The following is a 27355-nucleotide window of genomic DNA, read 5'->3' as shown; positions in this document are numbered from 1 at the left end:
CGAGCGTCTTGAGGCCTTTTTATGACGCCCATAGTTAGCGACTACGTATTGAAGTCCTAAATCATTACTTGCATCACTGCACTGGTGTGATTGTTTAAGTCTTAATTTCTGGCATTGTTATAAAATGGTAATTGAAATCATTACAAGGTTAAGAAGGACTTACTGGGTAAATTTGGAAATTTTACTATAACTACCTTTAATAAGACAATTTTTATGGTGACCACGATTTAAAAAATCATTGATGTTGATATTCCGTTTTAAGTGAATTCCTTCAGTGTTTATTGAAGAAGGCTTTGAGAGGAGGGCTTTGAGATACGAATGGACGGACAACAATGCTGTTATCCTACAAGGGTTCCATTCTACTATCTTGAGGTATAGTTCGGCACCATACAAATATTAATTCAAAGAGAAACGTGTTGTAATTTAAATCAACATAGGTCCCATTATACTAGGTTCTGCTTGAATCCAAAGGTCAAGTATCTCATTTGATATTCTTCTCGCAAATAAAGTATATGATAATTTATTCACCTTTCAGCTGTTTACACGGGCCCCCTAATGAGGAATCTTGAAAGAACTCATCAAAATTCATATTAATTTTAATTTGACCCTGTAGCTGAGCCTAATTTCGTTTGTGTTCCATCATTCTTCGCTTGTTCATTTTTTCTAAAACTGGATTAAAAGAAATCATTATATGATGAATTATATATTAATTTTATAGTATGTAATTTTTTATCAATTAGATGAGGCAATCAATCGATAGCCTGTAACAGTCCACTAATGGACCAAAGGCCTCTCCCAATAGGAGGGCTTAGCCATAATTAGCGCGCGGAGCAAATGGGTTCGTGATCGTAGTAGATAGTAGTAGTCCAGATGCCGCTGCTATCTGTTTTCGGCTTGAAAGGTTAATATTTCATAAGGAATCACCCTGTAAATTTATTTAAAAAAATAAGCATTTTTATATTGTGAAGCAAACTAATTCAAAACATTCTTACTTATGACAGCCCTATTGAAGATAAAAGACCGAAACGTGCACAGTACCTACGCTACGCGACGCGTACCTAATAAAGTGTCACGAGTCACTTGATTCTAATTTTGAATGTGATGTTATCTAATTTATTTCAGTTAAAAATATAGCAGTGGTTTACTTAAAAACTATTAGCGTTACGGTTTCACAGATATGTATTAGAGATATTTGATAATATATGTACTTGAAGTAATATTTAGATTTTCATTTACACGTTGTATATTGTATTACATCAGAAAACTAAACTGACAATGTATAACATGTATTACCTTCATAGTATGGTCGCTTGGGATACCAGTGCATCCTATAGTTGAAGTTAATACATTTTGGAATTGTGAAGTGCAAGAAGAAGTGGGAAGGAACTGTCCAAAATTAAGCTAAACCCTGTAATGAGGTAACAGAGTTGAAGAACCACTGCAGCTTATTAGCTGTAACTTGGAGCAGGAAACGCATTAATCAAACTCGTACCTGAGTTGGTAAATTAGTAAAGTTGTTGCAGCGGAGCAGAGATGCGAGCACAATTCGTCTTGTTGACATTCGCAGTCGCACCGCAGCCGGGCTTCCTAATGAGGTAGCTTTCAGCGCTGCAATAGAAGCGATTCACTTCAGAAGGAATGTTCTGGATTTTCATTCGTCAACTGTTTTATTTATGGGTTGGTTATCGCATAAGATAGTAGTAGTAGAACAGATGACGCTGTCCATTTTCCGTTATTATCCTCATTTCTGATATGGCAATGGCATCGTGGTGTTAGATTAGGGAAGGTTGAAATCAATTGACATATGTTCCAATCAACTGAAACCAGAGCCACCAGCTGACAGACCTTTGAGGATCAATGTCACATGGGCGTTTCATGGCTTGATGTCGTCTAACCACATAGTATTTCAGCACTTAAGTTTATGAATGGTCTAACAACGCTTCGTTTTCTGGAATCAGCTAGCAACCACAAGTTTTCCGAGCTAGAAACCAGACCCATTGCCAGTTTAGCTTATCTCTTTGGCTCTTCTACGGGTTTTGGCACTTCTGATTTGATCACGTAGATACTTTAAGCGTAGCTCTATCTATAGCACGCTGATTCTGGTTTCCTAATTAGGCAGCTGCAATAGAAGCGATTAACTTCAAAAGCAATGTTCCAGATTTTCATTCGCCAATTGTTTTATTTATGGTCTATCGTGGACAACATTATTTAAGGATCATGTTGACATAGAGCGACAAAACAGGGCTCTGGCAGTGAGGTGCAATATATGGACCTGCATTTTTTTCGATGCAGTAAGCATCTTCCTATGGGTTAATGATAAACAGAAGGCTATGGATACGCAAAAGGTGCAGTATAACAATGGCTTCAGGATGTTGTTGAGCTTGCCGCGGTTATGCTCAGCGTCTGTCATGTTTGCAGAGGAGCCATTTAATTATGAGCCTCAGTTGCACAGAAAACAATTGATTCACTTATTATCATCCTTAGGCTGTTAATGACTGCGGGGTAGTACAGTTTACCACCAGGATAGACTAGGGCACTTTGGGATAGACCAGGACCAGTGAATAAACACTTCAGGATTTCCAAAAGACCATGGCATAAAAACTCTTAAATAAAACATTTTAGGATAGTAGATACAAGGAGTACGTACTATAAAAACTTTAGGATAATCAGTGGATCGGGGTATAAAAATGCGTTAATATTGGCCAGGTATATGGCTTCCAAATCCAAGGCGAACCCGCCAAAGAAAGTGGTAACGGACCGCCCAACTAAGATCCAGTCCCAAGCGCCCCGCGCAGCGCCTCGCGCAGCGTCCCAGGCTTCCCCTGCGGACGAAGACGAGCCCGAAGACTCCCCTATGGAGGAGCAACCCCAACCCAGGGATAGAATCCCACCTCTCTTCATCCGCGACAAGCTCGCATGGATGAAAATCATCCCGCTTCTTGAAGCGAACGGCATCGGCTTCACCGGTGCCCGATCCACCGCTATAGGCATTAGAGTACAGTGCCTATCCTCCGACGACCACCGTCGGCTAACTTCAATGCTCAGAGAGCATAATATAGGTTTTCATACCTACGCCCTAAGAGACGAACGCATTCTCCGCGTCGTCATTAAAGGATTACCGAAGGAGATTAGCTCCGAGGTAATAAAAGCCGACCTTTTGTCGCAAAATCTACCTGTCCTGGAGGTACATAGGATGTACAATACCAGGACGAAATATGTCTACGAGATGGTTCTCGTTTTATTAGAACTTTCCCCCGAAGGTAAAGAGATTTACAATCTCGAAAAAGTGTGCCACCTTTCAGGACTCACTATCGAGAAGCCCCATAACAGAGGCAAGGTCGGCCAGTGCCACCGATGCCAACTGTACGGCCATTCCGCAAGGAATTGTTTCGCCCGCCCTAGGTGCGTCAAGTGCCTGGGCGATCACGGCACCGCCGATTGCTCCCGACGGGACCCGACCGTCGACGAACCACCGAGCTGTGTACTCTGCTACACCCAAGGGCACCCCGCGAATTATCGCGGATGCCCTAAGGCGCCGCAGTTTACACGGCGCAGGGGTCCGCCGCCGGCTCGGAGACCCGCAGCACAGCCCGCCCAACGCTTCGTCCCAGCGCCGGTACCCGCTACCAGCGCATGGGCCAAGCCCCTTAACGGAGCGCCTAGCGCCTCCGCCCCCGCCCCCGCACCGGTGCCGGTAGCCCCTCAGGCCACCGCACCGGCAGCGGCCCACCCGGCCTCAGCGCCCTCGCCCATGCACCTATCTCCGGATATGGACCCCCTGGACTTCATCCAGTACCTCGTGTCTGCGGTTGACATGAACGAGGTAAAAGTATTCTTTGCAAAGGCAAAGGTCTCCCTCAACCAGGCTATGCGTGAGCACTCTAGCCTCCTAACAACCATCGGGACTATCCAAAAAGCAATCCGTTAATGGGTAGTACATATAAAGGTAGGGTAAAACCACACTCCCTGGCAGTCAGCTTCTTTAATGCAAACGGCATTATCGATCAAATGCATCAAATCCGTGAATTTATATGTGCACAACAAATCGATATCTTCCTAGTGCAAGAGACCTTCTTAAAACCTAGTAGAAGCGATCCCAAAGTTGGAAATTATAACTTAATTAGAAATGATCGGACCACCAACCGGTTGGGTGGTACCGCGATCTATTACAGAAGGGCTCTTCACTGCACTCCTCTCGATCCTCCACAGCTTACCAACATGGAAGCCTCCGTATGTCAGGTGGGTATGACCGGCCATCCGTCGATCATACTAGCATCCGTTTATCTCTCACCGAACAAAACCTTTTTAGAGAGTGACTTACTCGCTCTCCTCTCCTTAGGTGACTCTGTCATTTTGGCTGGCGACTTCAACGCTAAGCACACCGACTGGTCCCGCTCCACTAACGCGCACGGACGACAACTTAACATACTTGTCAGACGACCCGACCTCAACTTTATCGTAGTTGCCCCAGACTCGCCGACTCGCTTCCCGATGTCGGATAGTTCGATCGACCGACCGGACATACTCGACATAGCGCTCCTCAAGAATATCACCCTTCAGGTGAACTCTGTGGAAGTGCTATCCGAGCTATATTCGGATCACAGACCTGTCAAACTACAGCTAGGCCCCGTAGGCCCCGCGATCCTCCCGACCCGTAAAGTCATCGACTTCAAGAAGCTCTCCGGGCTACTCGAAGCGAAGGACTCTGTGCACCTCTCTAAAATTCCTGACGTCGTAGAGACATTAGAGCAAGCCCAGGCAGCCTCACTGCACCTGACCAACCACGTTTGTGACGCTACGAGCGAATGCTCCCGCGAGATGCCGTGCGGATTTTACCGCATGGTACTCACGGAGGACGCGCGAGAGCTAATCACAAACAAGAATAGGGCCCATAGGGAGCATGACAAATATCCGACACGACAGAATCGGTTAGAACTCTGGAGAGCCCAGAGGAAGGTAGTGTCTATCATTACCGCACTCCGACACGGACAATGGGACAGGTTCTTGGGGGAGCTCTCGCCATCGCGTAGTGCGTTCTACAAACTGGCGAAGGCTCTCAAAATGACCCGCGCTCCCGCCCTCCCCCCGTTAGCACGGCCCGACCTTCCGCCCGCCTTTGAAGATATCGATAAGGCTGAATGCATGGCTGACTGCCTCGAATCCCAATGCTCTCCGAGCACCGTATCCATTGATAGGCCCCACGTCTTGCGAGTCGAAAGCGAACTCGCAACAATCCTCTCGACCCCTCCCGATGGTGAACCTCTCGCCCCGACGACCTGCGATGAAGTTCATACTATTATCAAGGGTTTCCACTCTAAGAAAGCCCCAGGCCCCGACGGCATTACCAATAAAACCCTAAAGTTACTCCCAGGACAAATTATCAACCTACTTGTGGTAATTTTTAATGTATTCTTGGCAAACTGCTACTTCCCCAACCAGTGGAAGGAAGCAACAGTCATAGGTATCCACAAGTCGGGCAAACCCCGCGACCTTCCCTCCAGTTATCGCCCTATAAGCCTCCTCAACACCTTAGCAAAGGTGTATGAGAGGGTAATATTACACAGACTGAAGGCAGTCGTAGAGGAGAAAAACCTCCTTAACGACGAGCAATTCGGCTTTCGAGCCAAGCACTCTTGCGTCCACCAAGCGCACCGCCTCACGGAGCACATACTGGCAGGATTCAATCGATACAGACACATGAGCCCCACTGGGGCCGTGTTCTTAGACATTGCCAAGGCCTTCGACAGGGTCTGGCACGCCGGCTTGTTGTACAAGCTGCACCATCTGGGCGTGCCAGCTAGTCTCGTTCGTTTGCTGCGAGCGTATCTCACCGATCGCACATTTCGCTATCGTCTAGACGGTACGCTCTCTTCCCCTAGACCCATACGAGCGGGAGTCCCTCAGGGCTCCGCGCTCTCCCCACTTCTATACGCGCTCTTCACGAGCGACATTCCCCGCGACCTACCGGCGACGGTCAAACTGGCCCAATTCGCCGACGATACCGCTCTCTTTGCGACCGATCCCAAAAAGAGCAACATTGCAAGTCGACTCCAAAAGGCGCTCCACCTGCTGGGCAAGTGGTTCCGCCTCTGGAGGATCGAGGTTAACCCCGAGAAGAGCGCAGCGGTGCTCTTCACGGGCAAACCGAGAGGCCGCTTCACGGTAAACCCCGCAGAGGTCACCCTCTACGGGCGTCCCATACCCTGGCAAGACAAGGCCAAATACCTGGGAGTAACGTTCGATCATAGAATGAGCTTCACCGCACACATTCGCAAGGCCCGCAACAAGGCTGCGTATGTGATGGGTCGTCTCTATCCGATGATTTGCCGCAAAAGCAAATTATCCCTCCGTCACAAGGTAACCTTGTATAAAACGTGCATACGTCCCATTATGACATACGCCAGCGTCGTATTCGCCCATCGCCCTCACAGCTCCTACAGGAGCTTTCAAGTCCTGCAGAACAAATTTATGCGTATGACCACGGACAGTCCGTGGTACATGCGCAACGTAGATCTCCACCGAGACCTCGATCTTCCCACCATAGCCCAGTACATGAAAACATTATCAAAGACCTACTTTGAAAATGCAGTCCGACACCCCAACCCCCTAGTGGTCGAGGCGTCCACTTATACCCCCGTCCCCGACGTCGAACCAAAGCGGCGACGTCCGAAGCATGTCCTTGACGACCCTGACGACAAAATAACTACCGACAACGTGTCCCAACAACACACACACACGCAACATTCACAGCGTCTTCGCCGGCGAAGACGAGGGCCCCGATTTCTGACGTCATCCGGACGTGGATCCTTACCACGGTCACGGGGGCGTTCGGACTAAACAATGATTAGTCCAAAAGTCCACCAACAGTCAGATTAACGTCGAACCGAGCCGAGGTCCGAGTCCTCGCAGGAGGCACCCTCGGGTCGACGTCTCCCATACTCCCCCCGATGTCGTCGAGCCCTGGGGCTCTTCTCATGGCGAGCTTTCGCGCTCGCCCCACTCCCCCGGTGACGCCGTAGCAACCCCTTAGGAGGTTATCGGCAAGTGTCCTTCCGAAAAAGCAAAGCCAGGTATATAGTTTATAAATATTTTAGGTCAGGCAGTGCTAAGAACTCATCATGCTATTTATTGCTGCTTGGTGTACTGCTCCTTTATAGAAGAGAGGAAATAAAGTCCAAAAACGTAGATCCGCCATTCTACTACAATTTAAGATATCGGACTCAACCAGAACCGGATTATTTATTCAGTGCGTACTTACTAAAGATGAATAATTTTTTTAGATACTTGTTCTATGGGAAAATCCCGGTAGTGAGACAATATCAGTTGGTTCAGGATGATGAATAATCTCGCCTCACCCCCTCGTTTGAAATAGAACAGAACAGCTAAAGAACTTCATGAAAATAATATAAAATACCCGTTTGTAATGCAAATAATATCCTTTACTCACTGAATACAACGTCAAAGTATCTTATGCCGAATCTTTTACCGAAATAAAGATATGATAATTTATTCACTATTGTATTATTTACACAGGCAGTCGTAATGAGCAGGGACCTCATCAGAATTCCGTATTAATTTTATTTCATATTTTGTGTGCTGGTATATTTTGCCTTTGTTCATTTTCTTTCGTCTTCTATTATATAATCTGGCTATTTTTATGTCGTTCATTTTCTAGGGACGTAAATAATATGGAGTGCTTATTAGGCTGACGATAAAAGTGATGTTTCATCAAAGTTTAACAATCAATGTTCTAAATAAGAACTCTCTTTTTATTCTTTCTTTCTGGGCCGTTTTATGCAACTAAGCTAACTAATCTTTGAGTAGTTGAGCTTTCTATCACAGAGCTCGTCCGGAGAAGTACTAACGCCAAGCTTATTCTCTACCACCTCAGGTTGGTGGACACAGGGCAGAATGGTGCAGGACGTGCTCCTTGCTTGCTCTATTTATTTTAGACGGTTTTCCAATTACCCTCAGGTAGGCTATCTGCTTGGTCTGTAAATTATTATTATAAAAAAAAGAAAATTGAAACCTGGCCTGAGAAGCCTGGCCTTGAGAAGGTTCCAGAATATGGCTAGAGGTTTCAGACACTCTTCGTTTTACTCTGTCACACCCGAGTCTCGTGCGTCGGTGTTTGTTTTTCATTCCACTGCTAAGGGCCAAAATTTTTTGGCATTTATTATAAATTACAAATTTCCGCTTACGGAGATCGTATCTGGGATCTCCCACCAATAAGACAGCGCTCATCACTGCGCCTGGGAGGTTTGGATAGTGGGCTGTTGGTAACCCGTGATGAAAAGATGTCTGTTTATTGGGCTATACCGTCTTATTAGTCCCACTACCTCCCTAAGTTTACCTCTGGCAATAAGAATTCATAGCAGGCTTTTGCCAGTTTCCATGTAATGTAGGAACTATGTAGAATCTAAAAAGTTTTTACCTTACGAAAAAAGTTGTTTACACAACATAGTGAAAATGACTGATATACACATACACAGTGGCGTGCATGAAGGGTACGCACAGGGTATGCAGATGATATAAAATGAAGAAAATCTACAGTAAGAGCTAAAAAAAGGATGAAGGATAGGCATTGTAAGAGTTATAAAAAGCCCCATAAGTATTTATAACTCGTACTGGAGATTTTCTTCATTTTATATAATTTGCATACCCTCTTTAATATGACTTAAGTCTATTTTTCTTACGTGTAGTTTTAGTGTAAATATTTTTTTTATTACGATTAAGTGTACGTTTTGCCATCGAAATTGTCCGCGTTTGTTTCTATTTTTAAAGCATCCCGTAGGAACAGTTCATTTGAGACATGTGGGGCATCCAATTACGGTGTATTTCTACAGCTATTTTTAAAAACTTGTGTAATGTCTTTTTTTAAACTTGCAATAACTTCTTAATTAAATGATTAAAAATGTATCTGACTGCTATACGATGATAACACTATTACTATGCGAAAATATCGTGTGTATATAGTTGAAGTTTGAACAATTCTAAAAAATCTTATCTTAAAAACTAAACTTCCCGGTATACTCCAACAATAATTTATTCTTTGTATGCACGACCTCCTTCTTAAAGCGGTAACATCGTACCGGAACGCTAAATCGTTTGGTAGCACGTCTTTTCTGTTGGATAGTAACAAGCCAGGCCGAGGCATTCATTATAAATCCCAAATTTCCCGGAGATCGTATCCGGGATTTCCCACCAATAAAACAGCACCGCTCACCACTCACTGTCAATAAACCGTGATGAAAAGATTTCTGTTTATTGGGCTATACCCTCTTATTAGTCCCATTACCTCCCTTAGTTTACCTCTGGCAATAAGAACTTATAGCAGGTACTCTTGCCAGTTTTCAGATGCAATGTAGGAACTATGTAGACCAAAAAGTAATAACCTTACGAAAAAAATCTTAAAAACTAAAGTTCCCGGTATACTCCAACAATAATTTATTCTTTGTATGCACAACCTCTTTCTTACAGCGGTAGCACAATGCATTTCTTAGAGGCAATATCCCACTGGGTCTCAAAAGCGAAAGCCTTTTGTTGGCACGCTGCTTACCTCAGCACGCCGGTACAATAAGCTGCGTTTTCAACTTTGCTTATTAATCCAATAGGCTACCTTAACATTACTTAAACAATCATGAATATCCTTACTATTATTAAGAATAATAATAAACGAAGACAATACACACATCGCCATCTAGCCCCAAAGTAAGCGTAGCTTGTGTTACGGATACTAAGAAGACTGTTAAATATTTTTATCTATACTTATAATAAAACTGTAACTGGAAGATTTCTATACATTTAATATATTTTGAAAATTTTGACCAGGGGATGCTTTATAATCGATACTGAGTCCAAAACAGATTTTTATTTAATTTTTGTCCGTCTGTCTGTCTGTCTGTCTGTCTGTCTGTCTGTCTGTCTATTTGTCTGTCTGTCTGTCTGTCCGGGCATCACGTGAAATCTACTGAACGGATTTAAATAAAATTTGGTATAGTGGTAGCTGATGTTCCTGGTCAATATGTAGGCTACTTTTTATTCCGATAAACAATAAGCTTCTCCCGGGAAATGGGATGAAAATTTTTATCAATATTACATGATAACTCCGTTAAATTTTAATCGATTTTGGTAATTCTTTTTTTATTTGTAAGTGTGTAATTTTAATGAAGATCTCATAAAAATTGTCGGAGATAAAGGACATACATCTTCACAGATAACAGCGAGTCGCAAGGCATATGGGAAAACGATCGAATGCATACGTACCATCTTACTTATATTATAAATGCGAAAGTTTGTGAGTACGGAGGTATGGATGGATGGATGTATGTATGTATGGATCGATGGACATGTTTAAAGTAATCATTATTACTTAAAAAAAATCCGGGAGGCTAACTGTTGAGGCACAATAACCGCTTTTTGTTATAATTTGTCAATCAAAACACGGGTACAATTTTAAGATGGTGGCGTTCCTATCAAATCTATACCCAAATAAATAGTTTTATAGTTAAAATTGATTATGTACCTGCAAATTCCTCTTTAAATTATTCAAATTTGACCTATCGTTTAGACGTTACGATGGTTATAGAAATGCTAAAATATGTTTAAATTATATTTGATGCAGACGAAGTTGCGCGGGTCAGCTAGTAAACAATATACCTAAATACTTATAAAAAAGAGATAAACACCCAGACACAGAAAAACTTTCATGTTCACGCGCAAATTTTTTTAGTTGTGGGAATCGAATCCACGGCCTTGGATTCAGAAAGCAGGGTCGCTGCCCACTGCGCCAACCGGCTAACAATATTATGAATGGGATTGGTTTTTTTCGTTTTATTTGTCCTTCCTTTGCGCCCAAACTAATCAACCATCCAAAGCCTTTATAGTCCACTGCTGGACTAACGGCCTCTCCTGATTGGAAGGTTTGTACATAATCTCTAGGCTGGGCAGACGGGTAGTAGCACAGAGGAAGGACGCTTCTGTCCGTTCTCTAATAATATATTCTCCATTCGTCCCATATGTCACCCGCGGGAAAAGGACGGACGGACAACTTTATTACAATGATCTGCCATCACCGCAAGCCTAACTAAGCAACCAATTTACTCGATTTTAAGCTTAGAGTTAGTTAAACGAACGGCGATTAACATAGGGTACCAAAAACCCAAATGGTTTCAGTCAGTACACGTAATCAGTACAAAAACACAATAAAGGCGGAGAAAGATGGACGGAAACAGCTAGTAATAATGTAGTTATGTAGTGTGTATTGTATTAATTTATTATTACTTACTCTAACCTGAAAATCTAACTCAGTAGTGCTGAAAGCGGTGAATGGTTTTTCAGCATACTATATAATTTCGAGAGCTACTGTCCTGCGCTATTCTTAAATGGTTAAAATTACGCCAAAATGATGTATAACGCAATTGTTCCCCGGTAGACGCTCTAAATTTCTTCGCGACAGAACCCGTCTATCTTTTGGCTGACTCATACACGGAGGAAGTCGCGTGGGGCCGCTAGTCTTTTATAAAAATAGCTTAGCTAACTATAATAATATGGGTACAAGCGTAGACACTAAGTCTGTAATGATATAACTCGTAGCTCCCAAGAGCGTGCGTAAGTAAGCCTCAATAAAATACGATAAAAAGTATACTTAAGAAAGATTTTTTATTGAAAATTGGTTCGCACGGAGAAAATCACCGAAATTATTATCCTATAAAATAGTAATTTAGATACGCTAAGGTCTTTAGAAAAGAGAGGAGACCCCGCAACGTATATTTTATGGCATTGCCTTGCCCAAAGTTCTCTAATAAAAGTTTTGGCTCCAAGATAAAGAGACTCCACTCCGCAGTCCGTGGGGCAGAATGTCTTAAATTTCACCGTTAAGTAAGAGCTGGTTCCCACAACGCTGTTTTTGCGTGTTCCGAGAGATGCCGGAACCGCGCGTGTTAGTTCTGTGCAGTTAAAAATTCTGTAACATGCCCTTCTTTAATGTAATTGTACATAATATCCAGCATTGAAAGAATGTGTATCGGACGTGCTTTATCAACAAGATGATGTAACTTGGAAGTAGCGTTTACATTATCTTATCTATAACTATACTTAATATTATAGAAAGGAACTATTTTTTGTTTGTTTGTACCCTAAAATTCTGGAACGATTTTATATTGCAATAATAAGACAAAAAGTTGCAAAATTTTTCTTATTCAATTCATTACTTGGCATGCGCTGGGAAAACTATTGATGATACATAAATAATATGCAGGTACAATAATTATTATATTAATTAATCATTTATAATAATATGAGGAAATATGACTATCATAGTTAAGTCTCAATAGCAGTTTTTGTGTTCTGTAACTTTATTAAATCTCCGGTAAAAACAAAAGTGGGTTACATTTGTATCGCAGTACTAATTCTTATTCATATAAACAGTTTCATCATTGAATGTACAAAACTCAATTATTAATTATTATTATTTTAACAAGATTACTGTTTAATAGTATACAACTTAAAAATATACCTTAAAAACAAAAACAAACGCGTACAAAGTCACGGGCAACAGGTAGTAAAGTATAAAATAAATAAGCAAATAGAAAAACTTTTGTTTTAAGTCCATACTGCGCCATTACAAAATAATAACAATATGGCCAATTCCTTTAGTTTTAATTTTACCTTTAGACTTAGTAAAATAAGTATGCAGATCTATTATTAAATACATGGGTCCTGTAGGACTTCCTTGTTCCAGCGCAATGAGGACTCAGCCTAAAGCCATCGTAGCGCTGCCGTAGATAAAGTTGACGATGAACGTAAGAACTTATCATACTTAAGTAAAGGTACTTTGAGGGTGATAGTAATTTTTACGACCTAAAATATAGAAGTTTGGTCAATCAAAAGTATACTTTTTATAATCGAGAGCTTTTAATACAGGTTCGAGAATCTTTTCTTTATAATTATAGTTGTTAGCAAATCTGCCTTTGTATGTACTTCTGGTTAAAGATAAAAAGGTATCTTCGTTCAGACTGGTCAAAATTATGCATAATCTGTGGTTGGTATAAGTTGACCACAAATTCAAAATGACAGGAACACAGATCAAAAAATAAGGTTATATAAAATGGCGGAAAAAATAGAGTAAAGACAGAAGTATCATGAAAAGATTGAAGGAGTTATCTCTTTGTAGTTAATTAAAAATGTGGTATAAGTCTAGATAGATTGATGTTTGATAATTAGAGATACTAAAACGATTAAACTAGTTTTTAAGCTTGGCCGTTAAAAAAAAAGACAAAGAAACAAACAGACTTTTGCATTTATAATGAAACCTGATATTGAAACTATATTCATATTGCAGAGAAGAGCTGTACGATCAATATATAAACTTAAATCACGTGAAACCCTCCGTGAAAAATTTAAAGAAATAGGTGGTCATAGTATATTTATCACTGTTTACTTATTATAGATATATATTTATATTTATATTATATAAATATTTATTATATTATTTTTATGTATTTTGTATATATAGTATATTCAAATGTTATTGTATTAGTATGTAGAATTTTGTTATTATTTAGATATATTAAATATACTTAGTAGTTATGAAATATATTGTACCTTTATTTGACCTATACCACAATTAAACCTTCTTACTCACATCCTGGGGTAGCTGGAAGAGATCTCTTATAGACCTTTCCTTTGTACACTTCATGTATCTTATGTTCACAATCACAATTTATGGTACATAAATAATAAAATAAATAAATAAATAATATCCTTACGGTAGCATCACAATATATTTATAACAATATAGTATTTGTAAGACAACATATTAGTCTTTATAAACAAAAAATTGATATAAACAGTCGACTTACAAGAAATGCTCATAAATTAGTGACACCTGCATATCGTCTGCGAAAGGTGCAGAAGTCATTTGTGGGATTGAGTGTACGCTTTTATAATATGATTCCTTAGGTAATTTTGGACCTACCAATGCATAAGTATAAAGAATGTGTTAAACACATTTATTACAGCGAGGTTATTATACAATTGATGAATTTCTTAGTGACAAGGTTGCTTGGAAGCATCCGGCTCCGATTTCATCTCTCACAAGATAGAAAAATGAATCTTAAAAGTAAAATGTAAATTATTGATGTTGGAAAAGAGCAACTGCTGAGTTTCTTGCCGGCTTGCATTGCTCGGTAGAATCTACCTTCCGAATCGGTGGTAGAGTCACTACACACAGACAGTCTTGACGTTTAGTGAAAAGTGCTTATATTAGGCCTACTTGAAATAAATGATTTTTTTATTTTTAATAATATTAGTGAGGAAGTACGGATAGTGAGGATGTTGTGGTAAAGAGGTCATTAGTCTTGCTCTCTGAGTACTGTGTAGTATGTATCGCAAGAACGTTTACTAATGAGTGGGCTCTCAGTGAGACCGCAGCAGGCTTGCTGCTGAAACTGACTGATGTTTATAGAAATTAGCTTGGGCACTATGCCGTTTTGTTTGGATATCTAATTTGGCATTATAAGCTTTCCTATAAATAACAATAAAATTAAAAGCTACTAATATTTAGTGTGCAGCAGGGTGCGGAACAAGAAGATGTTAAGACTAATTTTAATTTATTAGTCCAAGAGTTACACTATTGATTATTATAAAACTCGCTTCTGCCCACGGCTTCGTCGACGTGAACTTCAGTCTTACCACATCAGTACTTTTCTTTTTCCATTTAAACTATTTTAATTTTCCTTGGGATCTACTGAAGGTATCAGGATAAAAGGTAGCCTATGTTCATTTCTATGTCAAAGGCTGCGTGCGTGCCAAATTTCATCCAAATCCGTTCAGCCGTTTTGCGTGATAGAGTAACAAACATCCACTGCTCGGCCGATTTGCGGCACGAGCTCCCTAGCCTAGGGTCTTACAATTAATTTTCATAGGAAGCGTGGTAAATAAGGTACCGCATCACGATTCAAAGCTAGCCTCCGGAATTCGCTGCGCCGACGTAACTTGAACGAACTTGATGTGATACGGCCGCTTCTTGGGTAGCAGGCATACTATGGCTATCCCGTCGGTATGCCTACGTTACACGCTTCAGAGCATAATACCAGATTATTATAATACCAGACTATCAACATACCAGATTATCATAATAGTTGATTCTCAACATACAAAACTAGCATAGTAATAAAAGTACAGTTCCACAGAAAACGTAGATACAACATGCCTGGCACAACGCATCGCATTCTAAACGACCTTTGTACAGAAAACCCTGCTCAGTTTGTTGTGAGCTTCTTGCCAGAAACCAGTTCCAATACGCAACACAAAGACCTCGAATGCCCATTAAAAGGCTGGTACACACCACTGCTAAAATAAATTGTATTTTGGGCATTGAAAAAAAAAATATATTTATATATTATAGAGCGCCATAGTAATGTTATTCTGAGATGAATACACTTCTGTAAAGTTTTAATTACATCCATTCAGTAGTTTTTGCATGAGAAAGTTACAAAAATCCATGTGTCAATCCATCCGTTTAACTTCATCTATCCATACAAATTTTGGAATTCAGAATATGAATAGGTAGTAAGATAAGATAGGATAGTACAATTTCATTTGTTCAAATATTGTAATAGTAGTAGGTATAGCTACTAAAAAGCAATTTTAAGGGACAGTATTATGTAATAAATAAGCCGTATAAAAGCTTTAATATTATATATAATCGGCTTGATAATTTCCAACTAGTACTTGTCTCAAACCCTTGTACTATCTTATTATTAACATGACCATTATAAATACCTATTTATTTGTTTAGAGTAATAAAGTTGTTTAATTTAACTCCAAGCACTGCTAAAGATTTCTCTACGTAAGGCTGCGCGGAGCGGCGGCGTAAATGCAATTTGTTATGCTAACAGAGAAAAAGTCACTTTACATTATGTAAAGTACATATTTAACCACCTCCCTGGTGTAACAGTGAGCACTAACGTATTTTAAGTTTAGGTCCCGGGTACGATCTTCATTTTTTTCTGGCCTGGTCTGGTGGGAGGCTTCCGTCGTGGCTATTTCTCATACTACCCGCAGAGATGTCCCACCAAGCGATTAAGCATTCCGGTGCGACAGCACGAAGAAACTAATTAAGATAAATCCATAAAGATATTACAAAATTTAAATAGAAAATAGACTGTAACAATATTAATATAAAAATAAACTCTTTGTGCAGTTTACTAAGCTACACAAAATTGCAAATTCATTCAAGGGCAATTGTATAATTATTTTATAACAAATTACCAAATGAAATCTTTGAGATGTCTCTCGATAAGTTCAAAGTATATATAAAACGTAAGCTTACACAAAGATCCTATTATAATATTAAGGATTACTTAAACGATAAAAAGCTTGTGCTCTAGCTTCATAACTTAATATAAATTTACTGTGAGACGGTGGTAACAAAAAAAAATTTACCCGGCCTCGTTTGTTGTGGGCTCTTAGATCTCTTAGACCAAGACGCGTTTGGAACCCTAGAAGCTTTAGATTTAAGTTGGCGAACGAAGTTATCACCATCCCGTTACAATTATGTAAACAAATATGTATGAACGCTTCATAAGTGCCTGTGATAGGCCTACATGAATAAAGAAATTTTGAATTTGAATTTTGAATTTGATAATGGGTTTATTGTAACGGCCCTACCCCTGGTTAGGCCGCTACGATCCTAGACTGCATCAGCACTCATCAGCAGGTATGTAGTGCAACAAATGGTAACCTGGGGTTATTGCCATACTGAGATCTTAAGTTTCTGGAATGGTGACATTACAGACCCTTAAGTGACCAGGCGAGGAGGTAAAAGCACATTTCGAGCAGTAATTACAGCCATATGTAGCTTAACGTCTGCACCACAGGTGGATGGACACAGGAGGTTGCTCGGTAAGGCTTTGGTTTTTCACTTCCTATCAGGCTATATCTGGTTCGTCAATTATAACTATGGAATTAAAAGTGGGTATCCAGCCGCCGATATAAAGATGATAATGCAGGATGTGGGTCGTGATTTTGGGTCGATTAGGAATTGGTTAATCGCAATAACCATATAACACTATCTCAGACATAATAATTATCATCTCAGTAAGAGAAGAACCAGAGTTACCTTGTCCTTAGCAACGAGACGCGGAAGCTGAATTGAATAAATAAAATACACACACCGCCATCTAACTCCAAAGCTTATGATATGGGTACTAAGAAGGCTGATGAATATATCTATGAACTTAAAATATAAAAATGTATTTAATATTCAGATAAGCACCCAGACACTGACAAACGTGTATGCCCAATCACACAAACATTTTGCAGTGGTTGGAATCGAACCCACGACCTTGGATTTAGAAAGCAGGTTTACTATACACTTCGCCTACTGAACCGGTGGGCGTTGTGTTGGGTAAACGCAGTGTTGTTAGACCTTACATTAAGCATGTCATGGACCCAAGCGGCATAAGACCGTGGTATTTGGAACTCCGTACGAAAGACCTATGTCCAGAAGTGGACATCCATTGATTGAAGTGAGGATAATATGGGTATACACATCATTTTAGCAATATATCAATTGATATCACTTCACTTAAAATTGATTGCGCAAATAGATGCAATCTCAAGGAATCGCAACCTAGAAGCGGCACGTAGTAAGGATTACCTATTCCGTGTTCTCAGTTCCACAAATATCGAATGCACCGTTCTGTTTATTATGTAAGATTGCCTGAAGCCTCCCACTGGACCAGATTAGAGCCAATTTAAAATTTCCTAGCCAAGAGTTCCCTAGATTGGTTTAGACCTAGCAACAATACACTAGGGTCGTTGTTACAGTTCCGTCGTTTGACGGCCGATTGTAGCAGTAGGCAGCGACTCTGCTTTCTGAGTCCAAGGCTGTGAGTTTGATTCCCACAACTGAAAAATGTTTGTGTGATGAAAATGAATGTTTTTCAGAGCCTGGTATTTGTGTATATTATACATAAAAATATTGATCGTCATCGGTATTGTTGTAGTATATTTATTTATTTGTACCTAATATGCAACAATTTCAACTTAACTAGCGGTTTGTACGACTTTGTCCTTGCATATTTTAATAATCTTCCTTACAAGCTATTATTAATAATAGTAGTAGATCACGGGCTTCTTCTAAGAATGTAAAGGGTCAATGTTCTTAACATTAATAAAATAATAAAACTCTTTGATGCTTTCTTCTGAATGACGATTCAAGATGACTAAAAGCCGGGTTTGGAGTTGGTGGGTTTAAAACCTTTGTTGCAGTCATTGCAGCAAACTAATACGGAAAATTAAATGTTTCATACCATACAAAGCCATCTATGAAAAACTATTTTAACGAAGGTGATACCGCTTTATTATCCACTGCGTCGTTAAAAAGGAACTGGATGAACAGACAGACGCGTATACCATAAGTACTCACGCAATACTGAACCGTACCCGAGACACAAATCTTACGTACGGTAAATTCAAAATTCAAATTCAAAATTTCTTTATTCATGTAGGCCTATCACAGACACTTATGAAGCGTTCATACATATTTGTTTACATAATTGTAACGGGATGGTGATAACTTCGTTCGCCAACTTAAATCTAAAGCTACGAGGGTTCCAAACGCGCCCTGGTCTAAGAAGAGCCCACAACAAACTTAGCCGGGTAAATTTATTTTTTTGTTATAACCATCTTCCAGTAAATTTATATTAAGCTATGAAGCTAGAGCAATTCACACCCAAGCTTTTTTGTCGTTTAAATAATCCTTAATGTTATAATAGGATTATTCTGTAAGCTTACGTTTTATATTAACTTTGAACTTATTGAGAGACAACTCAAAGATTTCATTTGGTATTTGCTATAAAATAATATACTTACAATTGCCCTTGAATGAATTTGCAATTTTGTGTAGCCTAGTAAACTGCACAACGAGTTTATTTTTGCTTCTAATATTTATATTGTTACAGTGCATTTTCTTTTTAAATTTGATATATTTTTATGGACATAAATTAAATTTTCATATATGTACTGACTATGCTATGGTATACTTATGGTATACGGTACGTAAGATTCGTGTCTCGGGTGGTGCGGCGTGGTGAATCACAATGGTGCGGGCGGAAGCAATTTTAATACTTGTATTATTGAGTTATACAACGTGTTACCAAATTACGAAATACTGTTGAAGGGTGCATAGGTGTATTTCTCCCTGAATAAATAATAAATCAAAAGAAGCATATGTCGGCAGGAGGCCGGACATGATAAATAAAAGAAGCGGATAAGTCAGGAAAATAGTCTTTGTAATTCTATTAAATGAAGTGAAGTTATAATCACTTAGTTAATAATAACTAACCACTACTTCAATCAAGATAGTAACTATGCGAGATGGTTATCAACTATAAATTGTGGCTACTAATTCTAATTTATAGTTGAGAATAATAATTAATTCGTTTTCCACAAATTAATTATCCAAAGCGTCTAGGATAAGCAACTAGCAGGGTACATCATTTGCACCGTGCTACGCCAGAGCCAAGACTGCCTCGCCACTGTAGTTTCGGTCCTTATATACGGATCAGTCCCATCAGTAAGATCTCACGACTTGAGTAGTTAGTGAGTGGGGATAATGAACAATGCGCCAGGTGGCTCGCCACCTGGCGCAGCGGTGCACGTGTTGTTTACAGATTTCTTGCCAGCTGCGTACGACGACGCAGGCGCCGTCACATATTTATTTTTCTATATAAACTAATTATAGACATTGGTTTACTTATGAGAACCCTATTGCAGATAAAATATCGACATGCGCATAGCACCTAATAATGTGATAGGAGTCACTTGATTTTAATTTCGCATGTGATGTTAGGGCTGTATATGATTTATTTCAATAAAAACTATAGCGGTGGTGCTCAAAAACTATTAGCGTTTCAGCTTTACAAATCAGAGACAGTAAATAATTTACTTCTAAATCATATGAAGTAATATTTTGGTTTTTATTTACACGTTGTATAAGCACAGAGATTAATGTGTCTTTGCGTGTTGAGGAACGATGAGAACCCAATTTTTATGATAAGCGAATTTAGAATGACGTGCAACTGACACAGATGTGTTTTTTTACATTAATAAAACAGATTATAACACATGCAGGCTTGTGGCGGGAAATTTAAGTAATGCGTTAACAGGTAACCTTCCCTAATTAACCCAAAATCGAACTAAAGAAACCGCTCCGCCTGGACAGAAGTTAACTTGGGAAGCTGTTGGGACTAATAAACGGGCCTATGCCCCTTTAAACACACATCTTTCTATTATTGGTGTCACCGACAGCTCTCTTTAAAGAGCATGTATGGAGGCAGATGAATCACCACACATGTTGCTGGATTGCACGGCGTAGCCGATCAAAGCAAGGTCTACCTGAGATCCCCAGCCATGGTCCCGGAAGTCCTTAGCAACCTGGGCGGCATGCTAGGCTTCTCGAATCAGCTTGGATGGTTGGAGAAGCAAGCAATAGCGGGTAATTACAACGCACAACAAGTGACGTGCTTACGTGCGGAAACTGCCCAGAGGAAGAGAAGAAGAAGAAGGTGTTTCAATAAAACAATTGCTTATCGGTGCCTTAATCTACCACTGAAGCGGTGATGGCCAAGGGGGGCCACGTCTGAATCCCAGCACGCACCTCTAACTTTCCTAAGTTATGTGCGTTTTAAGTAAATAAAATATGACTAGCTTCAACGTTGAAGGAGAACATAGTGAGGAAACCTGCATGCCTGAGAGCAGTGGCGTGCATACAAGGTGTGCACAGGGTATGCACTAAGCGGGAAGATAATATAAAATGAAAAAAAAAACGTCACGAAAAAACGTAAAAAGTCTACCCTAAGTTTCTATAGCTTTTACTGAAGATTTCTTTATTTTATATCATAAGCATACCCTGTGCACTGCCTCTATGCACGCCACTGCCTGAGAGTTCTACATAATGTTCTCAAAGGTGTGTGGAGTCCACCAAACCGCACTGGTCCAGCGTGGTGGACTACAGCCTTAACCGCTTCTCATTGTGGGAGGAGACCCTATAGTGGGCCGTTAATGGGTTGGCATGATGAATCTGCCACCACCTGATAACCTGGCTACATAAAAACCCCGTGAATATAAACTGCGAGCTGAGTGTGTATATTGTTTAGTGCATACACAAACTCACGTAACCGCTTTTAACTGGATAACAGCAGGATAACAGTTACACATTATCTCGTAATCTCGCCCGGCGGTGGTGTCGCTGTGAGCTGCTCATTAGTGACTTTGTGTCAGTAAGACAGATTGCCGCCCCTCAACGCCTCGCAAAGATACGAAGGCTTATGCGGGAAAACGTGAATCTTTACTTAACATCACTAGATTTATCTTATCATCACTGCAAGAAAGATAGCTTTATATATCCTTACGACGGTTTCCTTGCCGATTTAAATTAAAGTGTTTGGGATGACTTATGGATCAGAATTATGAATGTTAATAATGAGCTTCAAAGTGCCCACAACTGACGCAACGGACAGAACTATGCGTTTATTACTAGTAGTTCTGTGATAGACAGAATGGGATTTTTTCCTTTAGGTCTATTATATGTGGAAAGTATACTTGCGTGAGTAAATCAGAAAACTAGGACGGGTATACAAAGCGTGTTAATACATTGGTGAATGAGTTAATTTACCAGAACAAAACATATATATAAAGACACATAATCACTTATAATCGCAAACTCAATTATGATAGTTTTAATCTATGATAGACAGTCTTAATTACTTAAAAAAAAAACTTTTCTTTTTTGACGTGACAACGTCTTATAATTCGATGGAGCCGGCTGCATGCACGAAAAAACATGACTCATGCGTTACCTCGCTCTGAGGCGTTCCATTTAAGACTTGAAGTGCAAGCGAGAGCGCGGAACGAGCGACAAAGAAGCACAATCGGCCTCCGTGTTCGGCAGCGTTCGACATCTGTCTCTCTCTTACTTGAGTGAGAGATGCGTCCGCGTGGACAGCTGCTATACAATAATACATTTACATGTTTTCGTCAAGTATGAAGTGCAGTGAAAAGTGAATGTGGTGTCAATTGTTTATAGCAACGATGATGATAGAAACTATGTACATTATAAAAAAATTGACATAATTGTATTTATGCGTACAAATAAATGTAACTTGATCAATTCAATTGTGATTTCAATCTATCTACTTTCTATATGCATACAAAATATCTGTCAAACAAATAAAATCTAAATTTTCTTTTGAAAAATGCAACCATTCCATCAGTATTGTCTTATGACGTTGTCACGTTTAACTATCGTCAGTAAACCGAATTTACAGACAACCGATTTTTTATAGTAATAATTGACAGACTAAGCAGATGACCAACTTGATGCTAAGTAGAAAACCATCGCCTATGAACAGACCAACACTTCACAGGGCATGTATGGAACAGGTCCTGCTACGTGCCGCCCTTGTGCATCAACCTGAGGCGGAGATGTTAACCCTCATGTGCCTGTTATTACACCGGCATAGTAGCATATATATTATTTAGTAACACTATATATTTAGTACTAGCTGTTGCCCGCGACTTCGTCTACGTTTGATTTTGTTTTTTGATGTGGCATTCAGTTTAGTTGCAATTCTAAAAAAAAAAGTATTCAGTATCGCTAAGCCTTAAATAAGGGGTTTGCTGCTGTCCGCTGAGGAGTTCTGTTCACTATCTCCAACCACATTCAGATCTACACAAAAGTTTGGTCAAAATTAAACATAAAATATAAACAAAAATTATAATACAAATCGGTTATAATTTATCGAAGTTATGGTGTAAAATCGTCAAACACTTTCATCCCCTCTCCCAAAGGGACCGAGGTTAATGTCAAGATAAAAAGTATCCTATATTACTTCTAACACTTCCAAGAATTTGTATACAAAGTTTCATGAGGATCGGTTAAGTAGTTTTTGCGTGAAAGCGTAACAAACAAACTTACATTCACATTTATAATATTAGTAGGGATAGGGATAGGGATAAGGATAGGGATTTAGTAGAACTTTAGTATTTAGCGGTGATAGCCTAGTGGGTAAGGCTTCGGCTTTCCTTTCGTGGTGACCGAGTTCGAGCCCCGGCACGCACCACTGACTTTTCGGAGTTAAGTGCGTTTTTATTTAAGCAATTTAAATATCACTCGCTTTAAACGGTTAAGGAAATCATCGTGAGAAAACCTGCAGGCCTGAAAGTTCTTCATAATGTTCTCAACGGTGTGTGAAGTCTACCAATCCGCAGTTGGCCAGCGTGACAGACTATGGCCTGAACACTTCTCATTGATTATTTTGAGAAGAGACCCCCTTTGATGATAATATATTAAGTATAAATAGCCAATATTGTGCATAGTTTAAATCTGTCACTTATGTATAATATAGCCAATATTGTGCATAGTTTAAATCTGTCACTTATGTATAAAATAGCCAATATTGTGCATAGTTTAAATCTGTCACTTATGTATAATATAGCCAATATTGTGCATAGTTTAAATCTGTCACTAATGTATAATATAGCCAATATTGTGCATAGTTTAAATTTTTGTGTACACCACGCAGATTTGCCTGGTTTCCGCGGTTTATGGAAAATTGAGCTCAATTATTTTCATTGTATAACGTAGTAACGAGTCGGTTTTACTCGCTCTGACAGAGAATCTCACGCCCGATACTCTTGGCGAGTGGCTCTTGAAAGAGTTGGATATTAGAGTGTGATGTACGTTATCTGAACAAGAGACTTTTGTTCAGCAGTTGTCGTCCATCGATGGTACGAGGCACTGTTTGCCCAAGATTGTAGCAATGTTATTTTATCTACATGATTGCGGTTCGGCCTCAAGCTTGGCTCATTAGTGAAGCAGCCTTGCGGTACACTCTGTCACCGAGATAGATTGCAGCTTCCTAAACCACGTCTTAGTGTTGCAGATTATACAAAGGGACGTCAATTTTACTAGTTAAACCTCGGGGCTTTAGCCACGTGAAATTAAAAAAAAAAAAACAAAGATATTATAAAATTACATTATAACATTTTTTATAATTTGAAATATACACAAACTGGTATAATACAAAATCTCAATGTAGGTACCTACATTATTGTAAATAAATTATTTTTGTTATATAATCGACCTTATTAAATACCATTGTTTGTTTGGCTTTTTTCTTATTAATAATTGACGGATCAAGCAGATTAGATTAAAGTATTTAATAAAATCTTCACTTAGCAGCGAGTTAGTAAGTAAGTTGTAGTGGAACGAAAAAAAACAGAAGAACCGAAGCTGTACATTATTTTGAGTATAAAAAGTGTCACTATCCGACGCACTTAGTAACGTTGTGCAAAAATATTTTTGAAGTTATACTTCCCTTTGCGCGTTAGAAAAAATGATTAGAGTATTCTTTTACCAATAGTCAAAAAAAATCGACACCATGAAGTTAGCTATAAAGCTTGACAGTGTATACTTTCAATTGTCGGCGGACTCATTCCAGTGATTTCATTAATTGGTACAAAGATCTCAAATTGTAATGTTGAGTGAAACTTGTTTATCCGATAATGAGCCTAGTATTCCAAATTTAAGTATGTAGAAATAATCTTTTTGTGATATTTAAATAAACTTTATTTAACTACATACTATAAACAACTTTCAAGGTATTAAATACCTTTTTTTTATTGTTAGTATCGTTTTTTCTAAAAACGTAGAATAAGGCCAAAGATAAAAAAAATAAAAGATTTTTATCTTTTTATGCCAAAGAAGTACCTGTAACTTCTAACGCGTGTACATAAGTACACACACGTTTTTTAACCCTCTTCCACATTAATAATATTTGGATATATACCCTTACACTATATGAAATAACATAATGAAACAAACAAACATATATAACATTCAGTTTCGTCGAGAAACAATGCTCCTACAAAATGAAATATAAAACGTTCAGAAAATTTTAATCCTTCAAAGTAGTGTTGTGTTTAAAATGAGTGAAATAAAAACACCCTTTATTTGAATACCCACGCCCGGCTTTCAGATCTGAGTGAAAATTCTCGCTGCATTTATATAAAGATCAGTTTTACATTTTATACTATACTAACTTTATCTAGCAGTCTCAATTCAAATTCGTTTATTGCAGGGAAGTGCACATTACATTCATATCATCATTATTTTTTTATTAATTAGTAATCCTAAAATAATATATAGTCCATAAATCGCGTATAAGTAGTCAATGTTAATTTCCATGTAATGCACATTTTTATCAATATTATAATCAGTACCCACTAAAATTTACTTTTTTGATAGTTCCCGTAATATTACAAAACTCAATTAACTACCCGCGATAAATAAAATTAAACGATTTACCTACCCTACGGTTTTAACCTATCTACCCTATCCATTCTCATGTTATAAAGTAGAAGTTGTTTATTTATTTTAATATTCTTTGCTTGTACGACCAGCTCTGCTCTATGGGTCCGAATGCTGGGGAATGAGGAAGAGTGACGAACAGAAAAAACATGTTACTGAAATGTTAGGTTATCGGAATGAGTTCATCCGAGGCTCTTTTAAAGATGCGGAAGTACAGTATAAGATTCAGGATGGCCGATTACGCTGGTACGGGCATATAATGCGTAGAGACAAAAGCCACATGACACAGCGAGTAATGGCTATAGATGAAGACAAAAGAGGTAGAGGTCGCCCACTTACCACCTGGACTAGAACCGTCTTCAATGACATGAAAACTCTGGGCATAACACCAGAAATGTTACAACACCGTATTAAAAGGCGGACAAGTATCAGGAGGGCTAACCCTAAATAGAGAAAGCGCCAGGAGAATGGTGATGATTCTTTGCTTCAGCTCAAATCGCTAGGGTGGTAAACATTCTTTAAAAAGTAAATAAATCAATATTAAAATTTATATCTTTCAAGTAAGGCTATTAGAAGCATTTTTAAGACGATAAGTCTGTCTGTATGTTGTGACCACCGGTTCGGAAGGCAGTTTCTACTGCCGCTGTCTACAAAAAAAAGCCGGCAACAAACTCAGCAGTTGTTCTTTTCCGACATCAGCATTTTATAGTCTTACAATCGGACATAAAGCGTTGTGCTTCCAAGCTACCTCGTCATTAAGAAATTCTTTAATTATATAGTAATCCCGGAATAGGTACAGTTGAGAAAAATTGCTGGTGACCTTAATAACACGATTTCGTTTAAAACTAAAGTGGGGTACAAGTTGTGATAAAAATTTCAAGAAATATACTTGATTTAAAATATTGTTCTAACTTAATATACATTTTGTTTAGCCGGATACCTTGACCCAAAAATCACTGTGAAGTTGAAGGTATTAAAAATAGTCATGTAGGAAAATATTATATAAGTCGCTTGGTCTTAAAGTTAAATTAAGTAAGCATAACTTCCAACCATCTTTGCCTGGAGTTCAAATACATGGTCATTTGTGGGGTATGGCTCTGCGAGAAACTCTATGACTATTATTCCATTTGCCGTAGTCCGTACCTTATAAAAAACGTCAAGTATTTGCTTCTTTTACATTTAAAGTCACATTAAAATGGAACTGGAAGATGACTAAGAAAATATTTTAATTTAAAATTAACATCTATCTCGTTTAAACATCAGCAAGTTGTATTTAAATATTTTTTTCATGAAGTTAATTTAATTTTCCTAGAAGGTATTATTTTTTTTTAACTTAGCACTCACCTATAAGTACGCCCAGAATAATTAACGCCACCATTTTTATAATAACGTCACTTGGACACCATAATTCACATTATTCACAATACACACAACTATTCTGTATTCTCAATAGCACTTCACGCGAACATACTTTTACTATCCGGAAAATTGTTTCGTAAGTCGCAATGCTGCGCGGAAATTTTGGCGCAAAGACGTGCACCCCCACCAACAGTTGGTAACATACTGAGGGTTGACTGGGGGTAGAGCCGGCAATGATAACAGAACTTGGGGTTAGAGTTGCGCAAATACAGCCTATTATGTTATTATGGTAAAATAATAACACAGTAGTCATTGAGTAATTTCATTTAAAGTAAATAACTTTTAAATAAAATATATACCTTTATAATGAGCCAATATAATATAAGTACAAACCAAGGGCTTCAGTGTATGTATGATTTGTTTGGTGTGGTACCCAAAATTGCCTAAAGAATAATATTTTCGACCAGTCTGTGCTTCTACCTGCACGTAACTTTCGCCTTATTCTTATCCAAGTTCCATAGATATAATATTCTAACTAAAAAAGTTCTGACTTTGATTTTGTCGAATTAGAGTGGTCGCTAACTACTAACCCGGGTGATTCAACATAAAAACACT

General features: G+C 38.9%; 1 protein-coding gene across 1 annotated transcript in view; it reads right to left on the bottom strand.

The window, feature by feature from the left end:
- LOC120629429 overlaps nucleotides 1–26759 on the bottom strand; it is a 140745-nt gene extending 113986 nt beyond the window's left edge. The window contains exon 1 of the mRNA XM_039898371.1: nucleotides 26726–26759. Coding sequence (XP_039754305.1) covers nucleotides 26726–26759 — 34 coding nt within the window. The remainder of the gene's footprint in view (nucleotides 1–26725) is intronic.
- Between the last annotated feature and the right edge of the window lie 596 nt (nucleotides 26760–27355).

The sequence above is a fragment of the Pararge aegeria genome, chromosome 14 (genome assembly GCF_905163445.1).
Source record: "Pararge aegeria chromosome 14, ilParAegt1.1, whole genome shotgun sequence".
NCBI lineage: Eukaryota > Metazoa > Arthropoda > Insecta > Lepidoptera > Nymphalidae > Pararge > Pararge aegeria.
This window is presented reverse-complemented; position numbering and strand designations above follow the sequence as displayed.